Source organism: Chroicocephalus ridibundus, chromosome 17 (genome assembly GCF_963924245.1).
Source record: "Chroicocephalus ridibundus chromosome 17, bChrRid1.1, whole genome shotgun sequence".
Lineage (NCBI taxonomy): Eukaryota > Metazoa > Chordata > Aves > Charadriiformes > Laridae > Chroicocephalus > Chroicocephalus ridibundus.
This window is the reverse complement of record NC_086300.1, coordinates 6832727-6860493: the sequence shown is the minus strand read 5'-3', so window position 1 is coordinate 6860493 and position 27767 is coordinate 6832727. Positions and strand designations below refer to the sequence as shown.

The following is a 27767-nucleotide window of genomic DNA, read 5'->3' as shown; positions in this document are numbered from 1 at the left end:
TCCATTTTCCCAGCTTTATTTTTTTCTTTTCCCTGTGAAAATGCAGGTCACAAAACGTTCATGTCAAGAAATCACAGTTTTATAAAGTGTCATTCGTTCGATACAAGCTAGTCATTCCGCCGCCTTCACCCACGCCCGTACTGCCCATCCCAAAGAGATTATCAGCTTCACATTGCTTTGCCAACAGTGATTTTTTCCAGACTTTCGGAAGGAGCCACGCGACAAGAGCCACCTGCGTTTATCACTCCTACCGCTATTTGTCCTCCCTACCCGGGACTGGGATTCTGTCCTAAAGATTAGTTACGTTATTATACACCGTTTCAGCCCAATTTTAACGTGGACAAGGAAAAGCTTTTCTGATTTCCACTTCTATCAGTATTGCACAGCCAGCTTTCATCTGGAAGCTGAACTTTTTATGCCTGTCGTAGCAAAAAAATGACCAGCCAAATTAAGGAGAAAGTGTCCCGGCAGTAGGAGAGAGTTGAGGAGATCCCAAGCTGGCAGGTAACAAAAGCGTGACAACCCTGGAGATGCTCCTGAGAGCAGAACCACGTTTCAGGAGAGTAAGAAAGCACCAGTGGTTTGTGGTATTGACCCAAGCGTCTTGCCCGTCCGGCAGGGACGGCTGACGCCACAGCCCGCGCGTCTGGCCGGCTGTCACGTAAAAGGCTTGTTAGGTGGAAAGCTGCAGCCTCACCTTTCCACTTGAGGTGGCCGCAAAACAAGACCGAAGGTTTTGGACAACCCGAAGAGGATGGAGATGCTGGCTAATGCTGGTGTGAGAGTACAGGAGAACACGGACACCTCCATCTACCCAACAAAGACATTCCGGCTTCGCAAGGGTTTACTGCCTTCCACCCACTCGTGTAGGTGGCCGGAGATTAAGGTTAATGCTATAGCTGAGGTGGAAAGCTCAGCAGTCCTGCAAACAGAGGGCTGCCGCATCCTGCCCCGCCGCTCGGCAGAACTCGAGTCTCCCACCGACCTTCGGAACCCTGCACCCGTACGTCGAAGCACTTCGCAGACAACAGCGAAAGCCACGAGACGCGGCCTTTGGGACGGGAACAGACCCTGCTTTCGTATTGACGCATCACCGACAGCGACGTGTCACACCGACACGTCACCAACAGACTCTTCTTAGAAACAACCAACAGGTTTTTCTCCTCCCCCCCTCTCAGAGGGAGCCCAGGAAGGGTGCCAGGCGTGGGGAGACTGGCTGGGGCACTGAGTATGCGCTTGGGAGCTCCCGGGAAGGCATTTTGATCCCCCCCTTCCTGCTCCAGAGCCTACAATTCTTAGTCGTTTATGGCATCTGAAAAAAACAAAAAAAAAATTGAGCCAACCTACCCATTCCCCCCACTCCTTCCTGGAAGAGATGTGCGTAATGTGCTAATTGTTTACTAAAAAGACTCTTAATGTGGTTGTTTCAGATACAATTACGTGCCTATTTCGGACAACGTTTTTAAGTGCTTTAGAACAAAAAGTGCTATAAAAACTATACCCATAGTGGTGACAGCTTTAATTTTTCTTCAAGAGTTACACTTCTTTATTACATCACAACTTTGGTTTTCTGATGAGGGATGTCACTGCCCAGCGTATCAAAACCAGCCGATATTCTGGGAGACCAAAGGGAAAGAGGATCAGAGGGATCCTTAAGGAGCACCGGTCCTCAGAAAGGGAGGCCCAGAACATAACTTTTCCCAGCTATTTTCTAAGTGAACTTCGCTTGAGAAAAATGCAAATATTCCTTGCCCCACTGCGTCCCCCAGGACCAGCAGGGATCCGGCAGGGCCCACCTTGTTTTTTGGGAGTTGTTTCTTTATTCAGCCTGGATGTTGATAGCCCCTGCGCAGAGGTCACCGACGTTAACAGCACTCTGGAAGAGCCGCAGTGACCATGACTTCCAGGTGTCCAAGGACTTTGAGCCAAGTCCTGAGCAAGGAGCCTCGTAGTTTACACCTCCCTCTGTGTTGGTTTTTTTTTTTTCCTGGGTTGTAAAAGGGCTATCAACACCTGCCCATCTGAATTTGACCCACAGAGTTTCAGTATATTCCAAACAACTCACAAATCAGTAAAAAAAAAAAACCCAAAGAACTTCAAAGCTTAAGGCACCCTGGGCCCAGCTGCCCATCCCACTCCTTCAGCGCATTTTGACGTAAGGGGAGCAGTACGAAGCCTCGTGCCAGTCCGTGAGTGCTGGTGAAGACGGGCTGAGCTAACACACGGCGCAGAACTGGGGCACTGATCTCCAGCGGAGGGGCCGAGCGGCTGGACGGATTGCTTTTATAAAGGCTGCGGCAAAATTCAAACTTTGTCCGAGCTGACTGAGCCGCCATCCCTTCCCCCTCCAAGGGGAAACTGCCTGGACGGGACGGTTCACGTGAAGTCCCGAGTCAGCGGTGGAAATAAGGATGGAGAAATACAACCCTTCCACCCTGCCCACCAAGGAACACCATACCCCCTCCTCCTGCCCTACCTGCCAGACAACGGAGAGAGAGCACCAGCCCCTAAATCGGGGAGGAGACCTGAAGATGAGAGCTGCAAGCAAAGCTCTTTCTGGGAACAAAGTTCTTTTCTGATTCAAGAACGAAGCGTCTGCGGGGAAGGGTGGGAGGTGAAACCAAGAACCCAGCTAGTTACCGCTGTCGATTTTCCCCGTGCAAAAGGCTTGAGGTAGAGATGATGTTACCCAAAGCCTACAGAAACGTTGTTTTTCCTCCAGCTAGAAGGAAGTTAGCCAGCTCCCCTTGGCACAAACAACCACAGCTGCACTGAAGATACTCAACCTCCTCCTTCGGGCAAGCCCAGCAACTACCAGCTTCACCTCAGAGGCTGAGCAACGGGAGTTCTCATCCAATCCCCCTGTTCTCCTGAAAAGCACAATCGCATTCCTCTGAAAAGCAGGAATTTCCACCCACCATTCTCAAGCTCAACCTAACATTCACACCCAAAGCAAGTAATTCCCACTGTTCTGGGGAACATCTAAGCTCAGGACATGTCTTGGAACTGGATCAGAACAGACAACAGAAGTGAGGCCTGAGAGCAGTGAGCTGCTGAACCGCTATCCTACTTCAGCACAAAACACCAGCAACTGCACTTGGTGCTCCATGGCAGGGGTGGTCAGAAGCTTTTGCAATTCCTTCTTTCAACAAGGTAAAAACCTCCAAAACAGGAACGGCTTCATGGCCTGTTCTCCAGTTGACCGTGTTTGACTCGCCACGTCCAGCTGACGCTGCAGTCGGGGGCAAGGGTGCACTGCAGCTCAATGCCAGAGTCGGGGACCTCCATGTCGTAGTGGACTGGTTGGCCTTCTTTAGTAACCAGGCTGAAAGCGGGGACTGGGATCTGTGAAGCAGAACGAACAGATCTGAGTGGCACTTCAAGTCTCTTTCAGAACATAATATCCCTCTATCGAACGCAGCAAATAGCTTCCCAACCCAAGAAAAGCTCCTGGAGAGAGGCTTCTGCTTAGCGTAGAATAGGTTGGGCGGGAAGGGACCTTAAAGGCCACCCAGTGCCACCCCCTGCCCTGGGCAGGGACACCTCCCACCAGCCCAGGTTGCTCCAAGCCCCGGCCAACCTGGCCTTGAACCCCTCCAGGGATGGGGCAGCCACAGCTTCTCTGGGCAACCTGGGCCAGGGGCTCACCACCCTCACAGCAAAGGATTCCTTCCTCAGATCTCATCTCAATCTCCCCTCTTCCAGTTTGAAGCCATTCCCCCTCGTCCTATCACTCCATGCCCTTGTAAAAAGTCCCTCCCCACCTTTTTCTTGTAGGCACCATTCAGATGCCGGAAAGCTGCTCTAAGGTCTCCCCGGAGCCTTCTCTTCCCCAGGCTGAACCCCCCCAGCTCTCTCAGCCTGTCCTCACGGCAGAGGGGCTCCAGCCCCCTGACCATCTTCACGGCCTCCTCTGGACCCGCTCCAACAGGAACATCCTAACCTTCTCTCGTAGGAAAGTATCTCAGAAACCAGACTAGGTAGCATTCATGCTGCTGTCGAATTGCCTCACCCAGGTTTTTGACCATTGCTGGTGGTTCCTGGACTGCCTGTGTCTGGGCACTGTGAATTCCTCTGAAGGCTAGCGATATTGGGCCTTGTGATGGCCAAGGGAACAAAGTACACCAAAGAGAGCCAACACCACTAAAACATTTTCTGGACTTCCGCAACCTCTTTGTTTAGAGATGATCGCCACATTTTACACTCAGATGAGTCACAGTCCCACAAACACTCAGGAGTTTCTTTCAGGGACTGCCAGAGAGGCCCACAGTGAGGTTCACTGGAGTCTGCCAACATCTCCTCCAACCTAACAAGTCAGAAGCTTCACAGCCAAAGACAGGCCATTTCCCTTGGCTGATATTACTGCTCTTGACGAAAAAGTCATACAGTTATTGTTCTTTAGGGAGAGGGGAAAGGATTTATCTTTATAGTCGAGGAGACGGATTTTTAAGCTGCAGCACAGGTACTTTCTAAGATGGAGATCCCTACAGTCCCCACGACCGTTAGCAACGGCTTATGATTCAGAAAACATCTTCTGGTATCACACTCCTAACAGCAGCACCGAAGTTATGTTACTAAATGTGTCATGAGGATCCTTGAACGGACTTCTGGGTCCCTGGTTTTAAGGCATTATGAGGCTGCATTGTGGGAGAAATCACTTCTCAGACAAAAGGCTGTGCTTAACTCCCAGCTTTGCGTCTCACCTGGCTGCTTATCCCAGTGGCAATGTCTCCCACCTTCGTCCTGTGGAAATCCCTGATGTGTAGATTTTCTCCGCTTAGCAACTGGATCTGGATTTTCACTCCTGAAATGTGCAAGAGAAGTCATTAACTTCTGCTGTAGGCATAATGACTTCACAGTCCAACACAGAAAGATTGAGTAGCGAAGCACATACATCAGAAGAACTCGTTTTTGTCTTTAAGCGTCTAATTTATGTAGGTCTTTCGCTGAGCGTGGAGTCTTGCTGAGGACAACGATGACTCACAGAGCAGAGCTGGATTTAGCAAGAAAGCAGCTGAAGAGATGTACTGATTTGCACAACGTGCCCTCAAAATTACTTTGTAGACGTTTATGGTTATAAAGCATATATCCTCGCACATGGTAGCTGCACGAGGCAAGGCACTACAGAGCTGAGCCAGAGTCTGTGCGTTCAAGAACTTCTCTGGCTTTTACTAGACTACACAGGCGTGAGCGCCTTCCGCCCAGCTACGACTGGGGCAGACTTGGCCTCTCGACAACCCACGTCCTTTTAGGAAGGTCTGTGCTCAACTAAAGGAGAAGAGGCGCTCAAAGACTCCACATCCCAGACCCTCTAGATACTGAAAAAAAAGTTCGACCCGACCATTTATTCAAACTTTAGAAATTCAGACGCACCATTGAAGTAGCTGGGAGTGTCTGTGTGCCGACTGCGGTTCAGCAGGTTGTTCCAACTGAAGCTCTGCCCATCTGCCTGGCTGTTCCAGGAATGAATCCCGGAGCTCATAGTGTCCCGCAAGCTATGAGAAGCCTTCATGGAGTTCTGCAGAAGTAAGCACAAGTTTGTCAAAGGTTCCTAAAGAAAGTGATCTTACATAACATAAACATTAAAATAACCTCAGGGAGAAAAAAGCAGAAATCCACAGGGATCTAGGCAGGACCTTGAGTTATTCAACATTTACCTGCCGTCTAGAAAAAGAGGATGAATAGCAATGTTTGCAGACATAATAAGTTATTCTCAGTGGTCAAATCAATAATCAGCTGAAGAGCCGGACGAGGAAAAAGAAGGGTTTTCTTGTACTGAGTGACAGGAGAATAAAGCGCCAGATAAAATTCTAATGCCAGTAAGTGACAACGCCCAGGAAAAACTGTTAACTGTACATAAACAACTACGGACCCTACATCGCTGTACTGCTTGGAAAAGTCTATACTATCTTAGAGTCATAGAAGGTCAATCTGACAACATCGGCATAGTGGTAAGTACCATTCAAAAGTCAAATTAAATATTAGGGTTAGATATTAGGGGAAAAAAAAACCCAAAAGCAGAGTTACATCCCATGCTGCACCCCACGCTGTGTTAACAGCTGTACAGAACCCTGCTCAGCCCTCCTCGAAAAGCATTAGAAGGCTGAGAAGAGGAACAGAAATAGGAAACAAAGATGACCACAGTTAGAAATGACTCCTGCAGATGGCAGGCTATACAATTTTGGACTCAGTTTTTGAAAACAATGATTGAAGGGCTTGCGTCCTTCCCTGGTTCAACAAGGCTTATTCAGTGTTTCTCACTGGTATTCCCTGCCCTACGAACACCAGAGACAGAGCAAACAAAATTCATTAAATTTCTTATTTAAGTAACTTAGACCATGTAAGTCATTAGTATGAATGGTTTAAAAGAAGTTCATGGAGAACAGAACCATAGGCTGGGAATGAATATCCAAGATTAGGGTCTCTGTTCTTCCGGTCTTTCCCTAAACATGCCTTTAGCGGCCATTGCCGGGAAGAAGACCCTGCGCTGCACAGCTGTTTGTCCGACTTGGTCCAGCTCCTACGCTCATCACTGCCTCTTCAGTTCCTTTCTTCTGCACAGTGAGGGTCAAAGCTGCTGATGTTTTCCAGATCCCTACACTTGCTGCTCACTGTGAGCGCACAGCACAGCGGAGCAGCTGGGGGAAAGGGACCCACGCTGCACTCTAAGCTAAAGAGCAACTCCAGTCCTAAACACCCCACTGTCCGAGAACAAAGATTTCTTCCCAAGGTATTCTCCAGCAAATTGGGTGTCAAAAAGCAGCAACAAACACGAGAAACTCCAGATGTTGATCAGTCACGGCTTCCAGTCTCCCAGCGGGGGTTATTCTGCCACCCCCCCACAACAAGAGGGTTAGCATCCAGTTGGACTCACCTTCTCACTGGCATCTGACACAAATGGGCTGTCGATGCTGAGACAGGAAAGCATTTGTTCTTGCTCTTCCAGCGAGTAAGGCTGTGAGAGGCTGTTCAAAAACAGTTCTGCGAGCAAAAGGAAAGAGAAGGAAAACATTTCCAGTGATTCCTTTCACGCCTCCCTGCTCTAATCACAGTTATTGCAATTAATACCCAAAGCTGCTTCGGCATTATCTAACAAACACTGATATCGGCATCTGCAAAACACATGACACACAATTCCTCTGCTAAGTAGGGGCTACTGCTACCACTGTGAGAACAGGGAAACTGAGCCAGAAAGGACAGATGGATTGTGCAATGACGTGCAAAATGCCAGAGACGGAACCAGCACCCAGAATTTCCCAGTTCTTGCCCATTATGTCACCTATCAGTCTTCCTTCTAGATGCATCCACATCACACCCAGGGAAAGGTCAAACTTATGTACTCGACTCTTGCCGTAACACGCACTGATGAGATCCAGACCTGACAAGGCTGCTGAAGACCCAAAGCCACCTGAGAAGAAAGCTGGCCCTCAGCAACCCCTAAAATGCCATTCCTCCTTTCTGTGACAACAGTTACGTTTCAAGGGACTTTTTTCCTAGCTTGAAGTTTTCAATGATTTTACGAAGATTAGAAAACATGGGATAAAAAAGTGAAAGGCTGAGTTATACCGGGGCAATGGAACTGCCCTGTTACTCCACTGATTCCCACGCTGAACTTACTGCTGGTTTTCAAACTCTGGATCGCTGCTGGTAATCAAATTCGTTGGCTGGTGGCGACAGCGTTTCCGATGCCCAGAATCAAACAGCCGTAGACCGTTTTTAACTATGCTGCTTCGTTTGACATCTCCCACCCAATAGGCTTATCCCTTTATTAAAAGAATTATGTTTGAAAACCTCAAATTTCAGATGAAGTTGGAACTGCAGACACTGTTTACACAGTGCACGTAAGCACAAGTGTGAAACCGGCTGGTTTTTTTGAGAGGTTCCTGCGCCTCTCACAGAAGTTTGCTCCACTCTTCAGAGAGTGGGACAAAATCCTAACTGCTACCTTTGCGGCGTATTTAATTGGTTAAGAACTACTAGTTTTGGTAATTTCAAGGAAGGCTGAGCGATTCGTGTAACGAGAGAGGAACTATGAACAAAATGACATCCAAGCTCAAAACCCAGCAATAACTGTCAAGAAGCCAAAAGAAAGCAGCTGTATTTTTATCACGCTCCTAAGCGAAAAGCTGAATTCCCTCCATAGCACATCGCTTACCTATTTCCAGCTGTTGAAGCTCTTGTTCCGAAATGGTTGTTGCTCTCTCCACGTGGCCGCAGCTCTTCAGGGGGAGAGGAGTCGAGGAGAGAGGCGGAGGATCCCAGGTCTCTGATAACTCCTTGCACGCGTTCCAAGGGGTTCCCTCCACCTCCTCCGTTTGCTCCAGGCATGGCGGTGGTGGCGGGACCGGGCTCGCACCAGAAACTTTGACTGCCAATTTTGGGTCAGGACCAGTCTCAGAAACTGGGCTCACTGTGGGGGACAGGGACGTCTGTGGATTGTTTTCTTTGTTCAAAGACAAATGTCTCGGCTCTCTGTATTCGCCTTTCCAGGGGCTTGTCACACCTCCCACTGCAAAACCAAAAAGCATAAAACATTATCAAATAAAAAAAAAAAAACCAAAACAAAAACAACACACAGGTAAAAGTTTTCCTTCACAATAAGAGTTTCTGAACTGTGTCTCGCTGTAAAATGCCCAGCTTCTTCAAAAGGCGAAACCAGATCCCCTCTACGAATTCTTGCCGTATTACAGAACTTTTCAGCGGGATTAAGCTGAAATAAGTTAGGGATCGGCTTAGAGGCCAGGCTGGACCACAAGTATGAGTTATAGCTCAGGATGCAACAAACCTCTGCTTTCAGTTTTGCTGCCTGCCAGGCTCCAGCTCGCTCGCTGCAGTTGATACTTCAGCTGAGCGCCAGCCCAGCCGCAGCACACACCTTAATAAACCCACATAAAGCACAACATCGGCTGCTTCGAGCAGAGAAAGGAGAAAGAGCATGTGACAGCACACAGGAAATTTTAATTTATTTGGGTGAGAAACACCCGGCTGTGGGCAAAAGCTATCAACCCCAAAATATACATCAATGCTGAGGCCTGTGCAAAGCATATACTGAACAGTAAAACATACTGGTATTTCCCACGGGACCACTCTGACACAACTAGCAACTGGCCGCTTTACCAGGGCGGGTAAGAAACTTTAGATACAGGACGTTTCTACCTTCTTCAAGTGCCACGCTGGTCTTAGTTTTCAGTTCAGACGCAGATGCTCTCTGAACCGGTTCTTTCTCCAGACCCATTTTAATAATCTCAGCAGTGAGAGGGTTGCAGGAAGGTGGAATTTCCCTCAGAGGAGGTGGCTCTTTAGCTATCTGTGTAACAAACAGGAAGCGAAAGAGGTTAGACCAGAGAGGCTTCGTTTGATTTCAGAAAGGTCCTTCCCACCCCGAGAGCGTTCCCAACTGAAATTACAGCATTAAATGAGAGACATGAGCAGTAATTTTATTACAGCTGAATGGCTAAAAAGTCACACCCAAGTCATGAGCGGGATAGGAAAGAAACAGCCCCCATATGTGTAATACATGGCAGTCTCAGAGGCGTAAGAAATGAAGCAAGGTTGGCATCGTCTTAAGATGCCCAGCTGGCTCTCAGCCAGCCTTCCTGAAACGACTGCTCTCTAGCTGGGTATAACGAGATTTTTACAGGCTTACGTACCTTTTACTGGGGAAATGTTGGGCCACTCACCTTCAGACAGAGCGGGTGATTGTAATACTGCGTCCAAGGGTGGCACCCGTTCAGCATGTGCAGCATCATACAGCAACTGCTCCAGACATCCACTTTGGAGTCACAACGCTTTCCCATGACCACCTCCGGAGCCATATGAGTCTCCGTGCCAGGCACATAGTTCCCTGAAACCATTCAAACGAAAACTCACCGCGTGTAAAGTAGAGAATTGTTCCAGTGCAGCTGCTGGGAAGCCTATGGCAGCCTCCTGGTCTTTTCAGTTAAAGTGAGAAACAGGTCACCTTAACCCAAAAAGCAGCACTGTGTGCTCTTATAAGCTGCTCAAAGGCTACATCTCCATATCAGTCTCATCCCTTATACACAAAATAGGTATTAAATTCCCCTCCCAAGCAAGTTTGGGAGGCAAAACATGACACTCTATTGGTGAGCTCGGCATTAGAAAACATACCCTTCTCTCTCAACAGCTGCACTAAGAAGCACTCTAAAGTTTAACTGCCCAAAAGTCGGCGAGGAATTTTGCTTTGGTGGAGGTCAGGATTCTTCCCCAGCTGTTTAGTGAGGTTACGTGACAAGTCAGAGTTAGATTTTTAAGTTTCGGTGTGGTGTCTTGCAGGGACAAAACACTGAACGTAGTATGCTGACATAATCTTACAAAAAATACATCGGCCTTCTAGACTGGGAGCTAAGGACCACCTTCCAACCGTAAGTTCATTTTAGCTGTCAGTGGGATACATCACAGTAATATCAATAAATGTGACACTATGAGCAACGTTAAGTCTGGAAATTACAGTTGCTTGCAAATTAGCCGTATGTAAATGTTCAAAAAGAAAGAATGAGTCAGTAGGGCAATTCTTCAGAATCGCAGCAGGAAATCCTTACCTGTGACCAAGCACTTTCCCAGGCCATCCGGATGAAGGTGAGCAGAGTGACCGAAGTCACACAGAAGAGCCCTGCTTCCATCATCAGACAAGAGCACATTTTCCGCTGGCAACGAGAAGTTTTTAATTAGTCGGTCTCCTTTGTCACCGAGATGGTAAAAAGCCAAAAGCCCACAGAACAACAGTTTTTTGAGCCCAAACCAAGGTCTATTACTCCTATGGTGTGTCACTGCCTTAAGCAAGTACACAGCTATAATTATCTCTATTTATAAGTTCCCAATTATCTGTCCTGGAGATTGCTCTACCCCAGTGGTGAGGCAGCCTGGGCAAGCAGCCTGCCAGACCCACCAGATGACAGAAAGAAAGAGGTGACAAATATGATACTTGCACTGGCCCAGGTTGCCCAGAGAAGCTGTGGCTGCCCCATCCCTGCAGGGGTTCAAGGCCAGGTTGGATGGGGCTTGGAGCAACCTGGGCTGGCGGGAGGTGTCCCTGCCCAGGGCAGGGGGGTGGGATGAGATGATCTTTAAGGTCCCTTCCAACAAAACCATTCTATAATACGCCCAGCTGTTTAGAACCAAGTTAAGCTCTAATCTCAAATGTAGAGCTGAAAATCTACTAAATAACCTTCTGCCACTCGGTAACTTAATCTCCAAGCAGTTTGCCTCTTGCAAGAAAAAGGGAAGAATAAGGTACCTTAAGTACTATCCCACCTTTTACATCTCCATGGAGAATGTTTTGAGCATGAAGATACTCCAAGCCCTCTAATGCCTGGCCCAAATAACTGAGGGCTCGGTCCTCTGGCAGGCAGCCACTCTGTTTAATTAGCTGACCTAGTGAGCCACCTAAAAAAGAATCCAGAAAGTCCATGTTAGCTTATCTTTAAAGTCTTCCCAGCATCATCAGCGTTCCTCGTCATTTCTGATGTAGAAATGAGAACTGCCAGGTCCGACAGCCCTTATCTTCCACATGTAGGTCTGTTCCTTTTGTTTATTCAGAGTTCTGCCCAGAGAAACTGGCCTCTTTCATGAAGTCTTTTGCTTAGTGTCAGTTTAGCGGCGTTGCTTTGTATCAAAAGCAACTACTCTGTGATCACATCAGACATTTCTAGGTGCTACTTATCACCAGTCGATTCTTCACAGGCTGTGACTTCCACAGTCCTGGCTGGAAAAAGACTATCAGGCAACAGAAGCACCTAGGTTTGCTTATACAGTGTCCCTTTTTCCAGTACATGGTGCCATGCAAATGAACATGAAAGGAAAAACCAGCACCAGGTATGTGTTTTAGTGAGAATTTGCAGCTGCTGCTGAAGAGAAACACATCCTGAACTGGCGTGAGGCAGGACTGGAAACGATTTCCCCCAAGAAAGATCATTGCTACACACCAGCAGGGGTTACACATACCTATCCCGACCCGCTCAGGAATTAACGCTAGGAACACTCTGGATACACCAAAGAATTAACAGATTTGTAACTGGGGCAGGAGGAAGAGGAGCTCAATGTCCACTGCATTCAACAGTTACAGTGGTGCTTCCATTTGGTTGTTCCCTTCTCACCCTCCATCAGCTTCATGAAGATGGTCACCCAAGGTCCTTCCTTCACAGCTCCGTACAAGGGGACAACTTTAGGACTTGTTATTGCAGCACACGTCGTTAACTCCTCTGCACGGAAGTGTTCAACTTGTACCTAGAGAAACAAAGAAGAAGCACTGAACAAATTTTTGTGACGAATCCCCACAGAATCGTCCCTCCCTGACGCTGGGCTCAGAGCGTCCCGCAGCGTTTAACAGCGGAGGCACAAGGATAACCTTCATTAAGAGAAATCAGTGGGTACAGCAATAAGTGGAAAAGCTCAGAACGATTCTGAACAAGGACAATGAGAGTCCCTAAGCCCTCGGTGGCTGAGTAACGTTAACATTTGTCAAAAAAAGATGCCAGGTTGCAATACCTCCGGCTTACGGCTGAGTACAGGTAATCTTCAGGAGGAAAGTAATTTGTGTCTCAGTTAAAAAGATAATACTGACAACTCCAGCATTCCGCTTTCATGAAAGAGGAAAATAAAATATCTAAGGATGGCGCAGGACTTGGCAAAAATGGAACTCTCCCAAAACAGGAGGGAATATGAAATACGGCCACAAGCAGTGACTGACACACCACCTTTTTAGATGGTACTCGGCCTGCACAGAAAAACGGTTAAAGAAAAATTCTATTCGCTGAGCTCGGCCAAACAAAATAAAACAAGAATTTGCTAAAGACCAGAAGGAAAACATGAGTCATTAAGATTCTGGTGGGAAAAGGATGTATCATGTTTCTTCACTGTCAGCAATCCAGCCATAGCTAAATTTTCTTTAATCTCAAGAATTGGGCGAGCAGGTGCTTACAACACCAAGTATGGTGAAGGAAGGGCAGGCAGTCCCCTTCTAGCACCGGCAGACAGCAGTAATTCCAGACAGTTACCAATGTAAAACGAAATAAATCCTAAGCGTTCAACTTGCACGTTAGAACTCCCTGGTTTAAGAGTTTGGTGCGAGACGTATTTCTAATCTACAGAATTATCCTTTGAAATCCTCCAGCAATTAGGGGGGAAAAAAAAAAAAAAACGTAATTGACATTTTGAAAGACTTCAGTTTCTCCTACTCTCATGTCTGTCTTTTCAGCGCTCCACTTCTCCTTCCTGAAAATATGCACTAGTAGCAGCTATTTCTCCTAAAACTGTGTATTTGCAAAATGGATAATAAATTTAAGTAGTTACATACTGCCAGAAACCAAGTCGGTCACGTTGCCACAAAATTCCGCATCTTAAATGTAAGGATGCAAAATAGGAAATAGTTTTCTACGTGCTTTAAATACTTTTGTTTCTATACAACTGACAAATGAAATGGTTAAAAGACTGGACAAGCTGCCTCAGTCTTGCCACTTACATCTTTCCACGAGGCAATACGTCGAGTTGAGACCAATGTAAACAAGAAAAAGCAAACTCTTTTATATTGAAAAATGCGATCTCCGATTCTTTTTGCATATTCAAGTGTTAAGTTCCAACAAACTAGCTTACATTCTCATCATCTACTTGCATCACCGCTCTCCCTTCCCCTCGGAGCACCCCCCCAGGGCTGCCTACAAATCAATATCCCGATTCAAGTTATGTTCCACACGCTTCACACATCGTACAGCAATGGCATATCTTGACGTACAAGAGATTATTATGCCAACTTCTGGAAAAATACACATCCTTTGTTGCTTCTGTAAGAGAACCACCTCATTATAACCTGCCAGTATTGCATGTAGCGCTCATTGAGCAGAAAAAAAGCTCTCTCCATTTTAAGTGCCTACCAACTGCCTTATTTTTTTCCTACTTTATTCCCTTTTCAACAGAGAAAACACCTGCCGTGTCACCATTTACACTAGATGTGTTTGAAGATGAGAACAGTTAGATAAGCAGACAGCTCAGGCAGCCGGTTCTCCCCCGCAGTCTCTAGGAACACACTTACAATCTTTCTGAAATCTCTGCTCTCTTGGCCTGTCTCAGCACAAAACCCAAGACGCCTCGTGGCACGCTTTGAAGGCCAAATGAACCTATTTCTGGCTGCTAAGCACAAACAGGGTCTCCGCCTGCTCCTTCTCTCGGTGCCATCACCTTGAAGTTTTGCCTTGGACATAACCAGAGCAGCATTTCACTGTAACTGTACAACATGGTACCTACACTCCATGTAGCTGGAAAGGGAAGACTTTTCCTCTGTACGCCTCCTTGTGTCAGGAAAACCCCCCTTTTCTCACACATAATTACCTTTTTGGCAGCACACTGGAATCCTGTCTGTTTGTCCTCTATTTTGTATACTTCTCCAAAAGAGCCAATGCCCAAAGAACCGTGACACTTGGTCCAATGAACCTCTTCTCGGTACTCATAATCCACCGGCTTTAGTTTCTGGAAATTAAAAATCAGAAAACAAGATGAAGCAAGGAAAGAAACACTTAAGTGTTGAGCTCCACAGACAGAGATCCACATTTTCAGAAAAAGCGCAAGGATAGATACCACCGCACCTCTCTAGAAGTCCCTGTGCCAAATGACTTCTGTCATGGGCTTGAGATGAAGCGATGCGGGAAGACCTACTTGGTTTCTGTGGGCTCTGTTTGGTGTAAATGAGTGTTATAAAGAAAGGCTACCAGTATTTGGATAGTTTCAGAGCTCCAAACTATTCCCTTCTTATGGGGGGCATAACTACAAAGCTAAATCCTACAAATAACGCAAGATTCACGTAACTAAATGTAGGCATTTATGTGCGAGATAAACCTTTTTTTATAGTCAGCAAACTGAGATTTGCCTTAGATCTCAGAGTAAACATATTCAGGCGGGTGAGTGACGCCCTGAACTCCACCGGCAATACCGACGCTGTCACACTGATTCCAGAGAAGAGTCCTCCAAGAGGAGTTTAAGGTAGCAAGAGAGAGCTGAATTCAGAAGAAATGAATCACGCCTCTAAGATTTACATGCATTTGCTATGCCCAAGCCCTACGTTTGGCAAGGCACAACGGGCGAGTTGCTGGGTTCCTACCAGAGGCAGCAGACACGCTTTTTGCACCTTCACGATCTCCACGTCCCTGGTTTCTGTCTGTGTCACAGCCCAGGTCATCTACAGCCAATAAAATATTGCAGGCTGTTCACCTGAATGGACTGGGTTCTTTCACAGCCAAAGAGAGAAACGGTATCTGAAGACCGACTAAGCACAGAAACACTTCTCCGAAACAAGCACGCATATTTTGTGAATGAGCAAACAAATTAGAGCCACCAAGCTAAGACACGGCTTTACATCCTCCACAAACCAAAACCGCCTCTTTAACTGGCAGTCTTCAACTGTATCAAGAACCATTCAGAAAACGCAGTCTCGTTACAGAAGGCAAGTTATTATTATTGCGTGGATGCAGATTCTCTCTCTTCTGAAGCCCAAGAGAAACACTGCCTTCCACGACACTAGTGCGTAGGGTCAGAAGATCACCTCATTAAGTAGCACGCCTTCATTTTCATCCGCTTCGTGAAATTGTTCCTTCGGGTCCAGACCACCTCCTCTCCACGTCTTGGCTAAGCTGGCTAAATTCTGTGGTTCACCGAGACTCACGCTCCCCTTCAGGGCGTCGACCAAGTATTCTTCCACAGAAATTTTATCCGAACTGGTTTTCATGGACTGGTTGACGCATTTGGGGAAACTATATTCTAAATTTAGGCCAGATAAGCGATGCTCACTGTCTTGATAGTTGAGATCACCATGGAAGTACGTCTCCAGAGCATTACGTTTCATGGCATGGAGAGGACTGTCCAGATGTGGGAAATGGGGGGGGATTATGTTGTAGGGAAAAGGATGGAGAGTTTCAGGCTGTGGAACACTGTCCCTCTGATAGTGTCGTTTCCACACATGATTAAGGCACTGAATAGGGCTTATCAACTTGTGCAGTTCTGTTTTGTATGGGCTCCTCGGTGAATGGAGTTTGCCCGTGGACAGACCTTTCTCAGGTTTCTCAAATGGCAGCGGATCATAGACCAAGTCCTTGTTAAATTCTGAAACCCAAAAACTGTTTCTGTACAGACTATTTGTGTGTGATTCATCCTCCTAGAAAATAAAACAAAACAAAACAGCTCAGCAGAAACCTCAATATAGCCATCCAAAATTAGGAGGAGTTTGCAGAGGTTCCAACAGTACGAAAGGAAGGCTTAAGGATTCTCACCTGGACGGGAATTGGGGTGCAGCTCTCTTGTTCTGGAGTTCTGGGACTTCGCCTACCGGCAGCCACTGTTTGCATTTTCAGCTTGGATCTTTTCTTGTGACGTTTCTTTTTCGTCTTCCCACGATGCCTCCCTCTCCAGCAGGTAGGTGCCATCTTCCCCTCCGTTGCGTGGGCCACATTGTTCGGGATTTGATCAAGACTGTCTGACCGGCTATTGGAAACCAAAATGCATGAAGTCTCTTAGATCTGACGGCGAAAGCACGCCTCCAGTTAACAATTCCGACCCACAACACGAGAACAAGAATTAGCAATTCTGCCTTCTGAGATTTAAAGAATAGAGAACGATAACATAACTTCTTGCCTTCTAATTTTGTATTTGTAGCTTTTGCATTTGTAACTTCAATATCAAGGAACAATAGTATATTTGGCATCGTAAGAAAGAAATACAGGGAGGGTGTGGTGGAAGCAAGGCGTTAACTCTCCCAGTATTTGCAAATTCTGCAAAGAACAGCCAGACTAGACAGCAAAGTAGAGGGAAAAGCACTGAACGTCTCCAGGTTGCTCCGAGACAGTTTGAGTCTATGATTTATAGTGAACACAAAGATTATGTATAAATGCAACCTATTTTCAAAAATTGTTAAAATTAAGAAAAATACTCATAATATAAACATCTGCTCTATTGGAAAGAAAAAAAAAAAAAAAGGCTTGGCGCCAAAGAAAAGGGATGACTAAGTGCACTAAAATAAAATAGCTTCAAAAAGCCAAAACGTTCTGGCATGTAAAGCTCAATACTACAACGTGATTTCTCGGAACGCGTACACAGACAAACCAGCACTGGCTAGCTCACCTACTGGGGCGCTGTACAAAGAGATACACTCTCAAGAGGAACACCTGCCTGCAGTTAATACCAACCAGAGTAGTTAAGATTTTTTTTTTAAATCAAGTTGTAAGAGAAAACAGGATATTTGATCTTCAAATGAAGAACCATAATTGTTCTGTTGCTCCATGCAGTATATCATCTGCCCTTACTGGTCAGCGATGCAGTTCCCAGCCAGCATTGCTCTCTGCGTCTTTTCCTGCTGTTTCAGCGCACCACTGAGTGCTAAAAGACCCAACAAGTAGAGTTCTAGGCGATGGCATTACTGCATTGCCTTGAACCCGAACCTGTTGAAGTTCAACAAGGCCAAGTGCAAGGTCCTATGCTTGGGTCAGGACAATCCTCCTTATCTATACAGGCCGGGGGATGATGTGATAGAGAGCAGCCCTGCGGAAAAGGACTTGGGGGTACTCGTGGATGAAAAGCTGGACATGAGCCAACAATGTGCACTTGCAGCCCAGAAGGTCAACCGCATCCTGGGCTCCATCAAAAGCACTGTGGCCAGCAGATCCAGAAAGGTGATTCTGCCCCTCTACTCTGCTCTGGTGAGACCCCACCTGGAGTACTGTGTCCAGCTCTGGAGCCCTCAGCACAAGAAGGACATGGACCTGTTGGAGTGGGGACAGAGGAGGCCACGAAGATGGTCAGAGAGCTGGAGCCCCTCTGCTGTGGGGACAGGCTGAGAGAGTTGAGGGGGTTCAGCCTGGAGAAGAGAAGGCTCTGGGGACACCTTATAGCAACCTTCCAGTAGCTGAAGGGGGCCTACAGGAGAGCTGGGGAGGGGCTGTTTGCAAGGGCACGTAGCGATAGGCCGAAGGGCAATGGTTTAAACTAGAGCAGGGCAGGGTTAGATCAGCCATTAGGAAGAAGTTCTTTCCACTGAGGGTGGTGAGACACTGGCCCAGGTTGCCCAGAGAGCGGGTGGAGGCCCCACCCCTGGAGACATTCAAGGCCAGGCTGGATGAGGCTCTGAGCGACCTGATCTAGTTACAGATGTCCCTGCTCACTGCAGGGGGTTGGACTAGATGGCCTTTAGAGGTCCCTTCCAACCCAACACATTCTATGATTCTATTCCATATAGCTGGCATCCATGCCACATAAACCCTCTAAGAAATGGTTCATTCTCCATTTCTTCAGTTGGTTCATGGGACAACGTCATCAAGTCAGTGGGCGATGTCAAGCCATACACCTCACCAGTGTCTGAAAGCTGCCAGCAGAGAGGCAGCACTGAGTTCTGTATCCCAGTTACCCACTTCAGCCAGTGCTGGAGCTGCTTGATAAAGCTCCAGCGTGTGCCCCAATCGGGCACATATTCTTCATGAAGAAAAAGTGGCTTGCTCCCAGATGACTTCAGAAAAACAAGACACAGGCTTCCATTTTTTCTATCGCAACCACTACTTGCCCTTTACCACTGTCAGCTTCTCTTCACAACTCTATTTCTGTTGCTGATGCGGTCATTAAGCAAAGGTTCTTCTCGCATCCCCTGCTGTTTAACCTCCCCAGAAACAAAGCAGTTCCTTTTTCTCAAGACTACTGCTAGCTACCTTTCCCACAACTTTTCAAAGAGGATGGTGTAACAAGGTTTCAAAAGCATCAGGACAGTTCAAAGAGACTGAAAATGTCCCCTTGGATGCTTCTACTTCAAGCCCACCAACCTCAAAAAACGGCTCAGTCATTCCAAAGCAAATTCGACAACCCAGAAACAGAGGTAGAAGACAATCAGCAGGCACTGAAAATAAGACAAAGCAAAGTGTTTTGAGTAGTTTGTGCTTAAACTTATATTTTCTCGTAAGACAAAAAGAGGAAGATGTTTGGGGAAAAGACGCACTCTTCCTGAGCCTCAGACAGAAAAGCTAATCCAAACAGGAGCTTTTGGAAAAAACACTGTAAGCACACAGGGTGATTTGGGACAAGTCAGCACACACAACAGTGAAGGTGGGTATTCATGTTAAGGAGTCTCTCACCTGTAACGCTTACTGTGAGCAATAAAGGATCTCTCTGACAAAGTGGGGCTGAACTCCTGACTGTTTTCACCTGCGTGAAAGAAAACAGGATCATCACATGTCTTCAAGATCAGGCAAAGTCCCTCCTGGTAACAACTGGACTAAGGAACAACTCTACCAACTTGCTAAACCAAACAGTGATCCAGACAGGTCACCACACGGTCGTGCCACATCATCCACACTATCTTCTCCCTTCCCCCACCAGGAGATAGCTTCCCAGCACTGCAATCTCCTGAGCCCTTAGCTCTTTCCCACTTGATAGCTTCATTTTGTTTTTCTTCTCTTTTCGTCCCCTCTTTTAAAACACGTTTCAGAAGTCAGCCAAGAACAGATGACCCAGCAGGACACAGGTTGATTCTCAAAGCAGCTAGGTGCAATGGCCACATGCTGTTCTGTTATTTATGCTTTATTCAGTGGATGCTGCCACATTATTAGGAGATTTCATGAGCTTCCTAAATAGAGACTGGGATGTGTCACCAACTCCACCCCACTTGGGATTACAAATAGATTTCAGCTCAGCTCTCCAGGAGTGCAAAGTGAGTGAAATCTCATACCGCCCTGCACATTCCTTTTTCTCAATGAAGAGCAGACCGCCCTGCTACTTACATTCTGCTTGGGCAATAATAGAAATTGATGCACAGCCTCCTTCTGTTTCTTCTTTTGCTGTTCCTTTGGTGATTACATCATTCAGGATTTTCCACTGACTGTCAAAGATGACCTTCTTTGAATCTTCTACTTTGCAAACACTGCTCTGCTTTTCACTCACTGTCTCGTTCAGCCCCTTCGTAGCTGTGTGCTCCTTCTTGTGCTTGACGGCTGCATCAGGAGCTCCTTGGCACGTAATTCCCATCACTGCCATTTCAGAGAGTCACTGAGTAAAGACAAAAAAACAAAGCAAAACACTTGTTAAAATACCTAACTTCACAGGCCTCTTCAAGTTCCTGAGAAACAGGAGGCTGCTGAAGGTTATCGGATTACTAAATCATTTAAACCAAACCAAGGTCCTACCCAACCTCTGAGCATGGAGCTGAAAAACAACCCAAGAATGCCAGCTCTCCATCCCTGACTCGTACCTGAATTTCTGAATAATTGTACTGTTCTTGTACTGAAGATCTGAATAATCAATGTTATTCTCAGTACTAAAAATAGGAGACCACACAGGTTTCAAAGGGAAATTTATTTCTTGTTATATTCCCTTAGCTTAAACACAAACAGTGAAACCATAAAGAAGAGGGAACTCTCATATCGCTAAACAGGAAGAATATTCACCCAAAAAAAAAAAAAAAGAAAAAAAAGAGAAGACATGAAAGATTTTCTCCTAGAGTGCAGCTAGGAGAAATTACATTGTGCTCTCACACCACAAAATGGCCATAAAATCCTGCTAATTACTTTCTTCCTTGTACTCAGTCGCCCTCAAATCCATTTCTCATTTTTCCTTCCAATAAAACAAGGCTAGGCAATCAGCCTGCCCATACATAACTCCTTCCATGCCCTTAATCACCGATAACTTTTGAAATACTTGGTCAAGCCCGGCAAAAGCAGAGCTCTTATGGCGTATGGGATTAATGCGAGTTGGTGGTGGCGAGAGGACAGTGACGGTGCTGGAAAAGACGATCCCCTCGGCTTGGCAGCAGCTGGCGAGTCAATCAGCACGGCTGCTGGCTGACCAGTTAGCGTAAATGTAGCTCCCAACAAGTCCCAGCACATGCCAAATCTTGGCCAATTGGCAGCGCGGAGGGAGGTGGAAGGGAGCCAGGGGTGGAAAGGGAGAAGCGTGAAGAAGCATGGAAGCAAGGCACCGCGGGACGGGACAGGGATATATTGTGGGGTGGAAGTTAGGAGCACGAAGAGTTAGGAGTTCCTACAACCACACTGAGCACAAGCCCCCGGGAAATACAGCTTTGGTTTAGCCCCTGATCCTCTCACTCTGGATTCCAGAAAAGTTAAAACATTGTTGTTTTCTATGTTTTAAACTAGAATATGGTCTACTGGCCCTTAACTGTAGAGGTCACATCCTCATGCCAGTCCTCTCACAGCTCAAGTGCAAAATCTTAAAATTAACATTTCCATCATTAAACAACCCATGAAAATTCAGAAACCTTAGCAAACTCGTACAGGTGTTAAGTACCACAAACCCAGTGTAAGACGAGGAGGAGGGACATTTGAACAGTGGCCAGCAAAAACAAGATCTCAGAACTATTACAGGAGCACATCTTTGAGGCTCATCAGTTTAAATCTGCACCAGGGATTTTCTTTTCCTTTTTTTCCTTTCCTTTTTTTCCCCCCGCCTGGAACACCTCCCTGGGACAACAGGACATTTACTCTAACAGGCTCCTGGCAACACAGAAATCAGTTGGGGAAATGAAAACAAGTGGGTGTTCGGTGCCTAAAAGGACCACCAAGGAAAGGGAAAGGGAGCCGTTTGGGAGCCAAGTGCATGAACCTTGGTGTGATGTGTAAATGAGTCACCTAACAACCTGGCAGGTATACAAGGAAAGTCAACAATGACCACATTCAGTGGCTAAACAGAGAACAGCTGCTGTGCAAAAGAAGTGCTGATGACAGTATCCCACTCATTACGCCCGTCCCGCTCCCTCTCCTCTACAGAAATTATGTCAAATCTCAGTGCTGTAAAATAATCCCTTGGAGCAGCAGAAAGAGAGCTTGCCAGATGACTAACCCAAGCCACCAGTGACCAAACTGACAAGTTCAGAGCTATTTTTATACTCACTCTCTCCTGATTTGCATTAACTCTGTCTCTCCTTGCCCTCCCCTCACCTTCAAGGACCTTCAAGGCCTGCAGCCCGAACCCATCCCCATCGCCCAAAAATACCCAATTCTACCAGTCACTCCTCAGCTTAGTTAAAGGACAACAGAGGGAGGGGAGAAGCAAAATTGCAAGTCCTTGTTGCCCTCTGAAATGGAAGAGAATAACAAGGAAACATTACTGAGATTAAAGTCAACAAAGCACATACCTCACTTGCCGACTAAAAAAAAAAAATAAATAAAAAAGAGGTAGTTATTGTAAGCAACGTCCTCAAACACAGCAGCCGCCAGCGCTCAGACGGTTTAATGTGTGACTCAGGTCTACAAGGCTGTGTAGGCACAGAAGCTGCAAGCCCAGCCCAGTTTAACTGTTGCCGAACAATTTTCAGGTCCTTATAAGAATCAAAAACCCAACTATTTTTATGGTACGAACAACAAAAGCGCAGCTGGCAAGAGCTGTGATTTAAAAAAAATTTAAAAAAAATCAGAACTTTTAAATAATTTTTGAAGCATAACTTCTCTTGAAGCTACGTATTCAGATCTGGAGGGGACAGCGATCCAGAGAGACCCAAAGCATTCATAAGCCCTGTTAATTTGGACGTAGGTGCTCGGTCTGTCGGCCCAGGTCCCCTGTGCAGCCCTTCCCAGGGAAGCTCTGGATAAAAGGGAGCCTTGGGAGCAGTAAATGGGTCCCTGAGGTTCCACGGCAAGACCACTAAGAACGGGATTTACCCACATGAGACACGCTGGAGCTGCGGTTTCAGCTGCCGATTTACTTGCCACTGCTCTGGGATGAGCACAGCTTCCTGTACAGACACAAGTTACATACGTGCAACACGAGGAGCTTCACGTTGTTGAGCCGGACGGTGGTTGTTTCGTAGCCCAAACTGCTTCTCCAGTTTTCAAAACCACCTCTCCCTCACCCAAGTCACTTAGACTCAACTGTAATTCTTGATTTCAATATCCCTGACTTTCTTCCCTCTGCAGACGTGTGTATGGGCTCATTGTTTTCAAGGAAGAAAGGGGAAGTCGGGTTAACGATGCAGCAGATAAAAGTGCACATTACACCCCTAACCCACAATGGGCTTTTGCTAGCAGCATTAAAGACTACTTGCTCCTTATCTTCACTAGGGTTTTACACTCGCCTCTGGTTAACTAATGTTAGTTCTCACTGCTGTAAAAAAAGAAAGTGCGTTTTTACAGAATGAAAGCCAAACACGGTACCAGTTGTGCGGTGGAGGCACTGGTCCGCCGGCAGTGGCAACTCCTCCCTCAAATAACGACTGTGCTTCTGTGCGAAACTAATATACTGAATAGGTTCAGCCGAGACTTGTAGGGAGTCTGAATTCAGGAGACACTCAAGCATTATTAATATAAGAGATACCACGCGCTTTCTGCTCCTCTAAAACCTCCTCCCTTCTCTAAACAAGTCCCTGTTCGTCCTCTTCAGCTCTTCCATCTCAACAGGAAGCTATTTGTAGCAGGGACCTTAAAAGAACATTTCTGTGTTTCATGAAGTTACTGTGTATACAGAAAGAGAGACTCATAGCTGGAAAAAAGGAACGCAAATACCTCTCCAGCACTAAAACACTCTGCAGCACACCATAATACGGGGTCCTGCTCGGTCTGCCTGGGTCAGATCTCCTTTGCCAATGGCTTTTTGGAGAATTTCGGTTAACAGTTTGTGGAACAGCTCATAGATTTGGTTAAAAAAGGCTTGGGAAAGAGCTTTAAAATATACATAAGGCTTCATAAGTCAGCTTCAAAGTATGCAGATTTCCTCTCCTAATCTGAGTGCAAATTCTCAGCAGCAGTTTCACATTGACATTTAGTTTGAAGAAAAAAAAAAAAAAAAGAAAAAAAATCATGTTGTCTCAGTGAGGTTTCCCACTTCCTTATTGAGAAGGGTTTTATGAACAGTGCATTAACTTAGGTTAGCCTTCTCTTGTGCAGCTGCTACTGGTTTATTAAAACAACACAACTAGCATTTTAGCGATGTTGCCTTGCTGACCACTACAACACAGCAACAGCTGGGAAGAGCCAGGAATTTATGCATCACCAGAGCAGGGAATGACAACTGAGAAGACGAACATGCACCTTTCGGGGACCTTCCAGTCCTAACAACTGTCGGTAGGTATTCGAGAAAGGGCCAAGTCTGCAGCCAAAAGACCTTATCCAGAGTACTAGCTAGAAAATCATCATACAAAGGCATCAAACTTTATAAAAACCCACGTTTCACCAAAGAAAGGAAAAAAACAAAAAAAAGATTACACTTGTTATAAAAAACGAATCACACTAATGATTTGGTTTGGGGCCCAAGGAGTAGATACACACATACAATCCTTTCAAACCCCAGGCACCACTTCCCTCTGTCCCTGCCTCCCCACCGGAGTCCTTCTCTGCTGGATGCTATCGACAATCTCCCTCGCCTGCCCATGTTTCAGATGGAACCGAAATTCAGACGGTTCCGTTTTCGGCCGTGTCAGTTTAAGGCATATTATTGTAGCATGGGCCCGGGGTGGTTATTTAAACAAGCTCAGTGCTGTCAGCAAGGGAGAAGTTTCAATTTGTGTCAGAAGGGACTTAAAAAAAAAAAAAAAAAAAAGTTGTAGCACTCAACACACCCCCCTACATTAAAAAAACACTTAATGCCACTTTAAATTAAGAGAAAAAAAAGACTTTCCTTGCATATCTAAGAGTTCCAAAGTAAAAATAAATAGAATGCCTGACTGATTAAAATACCGGTGAGTCAGATCACCAGTTGCTATTCCAGGATGCTCACATCCTTCACCTCCTCTTCTTTGACCAGTGTTACCCATGTGTCTGGACGAGGGGCTCCTGTACAGCTTTGTCTGGTTCCTCGGGGTCTCTCGTGGACCACCAGTACCGCTGCACGCAGCTTTACCTGAACATCACCAGGTAAAGGTAAACCTGCTACCTAAACCACCCCGGAACTGCCCGTTTGAAGGATTTCACTATCAGCCTGATGTTTCCGAGTAAGTTATGTTACAAATGATAATAAGTATGTAAACGCTTTCTTTAAAGTGGTTTGATAGTAAATACTTCAAAATCCCGTTTCAGCCGTTTGTACTGCTTACTGTAAACACCAGGATAATGAGCTTCAACTGTCTTTTTAGTTGCCAGACATTAGTATATTCCAATAGTTTGGTTACAAAGTCTGGAGGAAAATATTTGCCTGGCTTTAACCATCATCAGACTTTCTAAAAGTATCTAAACACACCTATCTTCATTTCCTCAAGTACAACTCACTGCTCAACAATTCTTTTCATGTTGTTGAACAAAGATATGAATAGCACCATTTGCTCAGCGTTTATAAACATCACCGCAACCCCATTCATTCAAAGAAGGGGCTAATTTTTCCAAACTGCTTTGCAAACAGAAAGCATCAGAACAAACTTCAACCCGGCAAGGTTTTGCTTTCCGGTCTGGCTCAGCTGCTCCCACACAGGCTTTCAGGACATCCTGACTTTTAAGGCCCACTTGTGGAGTGAAGCTACTTCCTAAATTATAACAAGAGGATATAATAAAGCACCTAAACGGACAACTTCCAGCAATAACCACAAACACATATTAAAAACAATTCTGCCCAAGCAGGCAGGACCGAGTTTTCACCAGTTATTACTACACATTGCTTCGCATCTTGAAATTTACATTTATAAAATGCCATGAAAGGCTACAAGAAAGCAGTAAGGCTGAAATGCTAGTCAAACCCAAAGGTTTAGTTAAATTTAGTACAGACAGAAGCATTCCTATGTAATCTTAATTTATGATTGGTCCTGCAAATTCAATGACAATGATTTTATACTGTAAAGTAGAAATGTGAACTGACCAGAGTAGTTTGAACTGTCCAGCCTGAGCAACGTCCCATGAGATAAACTCCCGTTTTAATTGCAGGAGAGAACGGCCTTTTAGGCAAGATGAGGTCAATATTATTCAGGCCCCAGGGCCCTGATGTCACTAAACTGTGACCAGCAAAACCCAGATTCCTACAGATTAAAGCCCCACATGTCTAGCCCTCATAGGCCTCCTTCTGGTCCCTCCATGCGTCCTCTTACTCTCCCTTCCTCAGCATCTCCAGACCTTTTCCTAACCCAGGTCTCTTTTACTCCAAGCCAGCTGCTCTCCTGGGAAATTAGAGATTTTTCTGTCTTCCAGACCTCTATGCCTCTGTCTCCCCTGACAGATTTGACTGACACTTGCCAGCAAACTTCAAAAGTCACAGAAAGCAAGTTAAAGAGACAGCATGGTCACATTTGCCTCCTTCTGTTTAGCAGCCAGAGTAATAATTAGGCATCGCATCACTGTTACAACAAAAGCTCAGCTCAACCTTCTCACATTTAACACTGAAATAAGATTCAGGACAGACAAAGTTCATTAACTCCAGCCATGTTGCACCAGGTCCCACAAATCTTTTAGGTTTTCGGTTGTTATATGTTTGTTTGTTACACTCCTCCTTCACAGCATGCTACACAAAGATATTCACTCCCTTATAGCAGTTAAAATTTAATAGTTAATAGCAAATGACTCATTCCGAAGGAATCTAGTGGCTGTGCCAATAACAGATTTTAACTCAGTTAAAATGCAATAAAGCAGCACACTGCAGAGACATATTTCAAAGCCCGATTCGATTATTCTTATCGCTAATGTCACAGCAAAGAAGGCGTGAGTTATTACTCATAAAAGGGTTCAGAAAGCCAGATGCAAAAGAAATTTAGAGGTTGTTTATGGATGCTACTTTCAGATTGCTGCTTCTTACATGTGCAAAGCACCGAACACATGTTTCTAATGTAACCGATTAAAGCAGACAGGAAGCATCTGAGATCAACCACAGCAGCAACTTATTAATCAGCAAAGAAGCATTTTAACCTTTTGCCAGCAAAAGAAAAAAAAAGAGTCGCATCAAAGATGAGCGCTACGGCTGGATGCAAGAGGCGAGGGGCAGAGTTGAACCGAACTTTGGCTCTTTTTCAGCTGTACGTTCCCATTCGTCTCCCTCTCCCCTCTCCAGGGCCAGGGATGCCTCTGGGCAGCGACCCCTCGCACAGGCCAAGCTCCGCGGCTTCACCACGGCTCTCCGGCGGCTGCTGCGGGAGCGGGGCGGCACCGGCGAGCGCGGGGGTGCGGAGGAGAGGAGCTTCCCAGCGGGAACGGAGCGCCCAGCTTTAACCGATACCGCACGGGCAGCGCCGGGCACCCTGCGGGGAAGCGGGACGGGGGTGCAGGGTGGGGGTAGCAGCGGCAGCCCGGCCCGTTAGCCGAGAGGTACCGCTCAAAGCTCCCCGGTACTCCCGGGGCCCTCCCCTCCCGCCGGAGCCGGGCTCCCTCACACCCTGAGGCGGCTGCGGAAGCGGAGCCGGCAGGGTCCCTCAGGCCTTTACCGGCGCCGACGCGCCCTAACGGTTCCCAGCCCCAACGGTGCGTAGCTCCAACCGCTCCCGGCCCCCCGGGATCCCGGCCCCGCTCCTCGTCCCCCGCCCGCACCTACCGCTGCGGCCCGGCAGCCCCTCAGGCCTCCTCAGCGGCACCCCGCTCACTGACAGGCTGCGGCCGGCCCGGCCCCTCCCCTCCCCGCCCTGGCCCCGCCCCTTCCACCGCCTTTCAGCCAATCGCCGCACCGTCTGAGGTGAGACCACGCCCTCCATCCCCCGCCCATTGGGTTTCCCAGAAGTGGGCGGGGCTTCCTGACAAGCCATTTTCCCCGCTTCCTCCCGGCGCCGACGCTTCTCCCGACTGCGCATGCGCGCGGGGCTCCGGGAAGGAGGCGGGGGGGGCACCCCGTGCGCAGGCGCGGGGCGCGCGCGCCGGGCGACCGTTGAGCGGCCGCCGGTC

The 27767-nt window shown here is 46.8% G+C and overlaps 1 protein-coding gene across 1 annotated transcript; it reads right to left on the bottom strand.

Annotated features, from left to right (window-relative positions):
• Positions 1-5: 5 nt before the first annotated feature.
• Positions 6-27495, bottom strand: MAP3K14 (mitogen-activated protein kinase kinase kinase 14). Its single transcript, XM_063354510.1, has 16 exons — positions 27424-27495; positions 19758-20022; positions 19113-19182; positions 16272-16482; positions 15548-16156; positions 14341-14478; positions 12114-12243; positions 11272-11403; positions 10560-10664; positions 9681-9844; positions 9157-9307; positions 8156-8509; positions 6875-6981; positions 5374-5518; positions 4704-4804; positions 6-3345 (listed from the first exon to the last, which is right to left on the bottom strand). The coding sequence occupies exons 2-16, from the start codon at positions 20008-20010 to the stop codon at positions 3181-3183; spliced, it is 2835 nt and encodes a 944-aa protein (XP_063210580.1). The 5' UTR covers positions 20011-20022; positions 27424-27495; the 3' UTR covers positions 6-3180.
• Between the last annotated feature and the right edge of the window lie 272 nt (positions 27496-27767).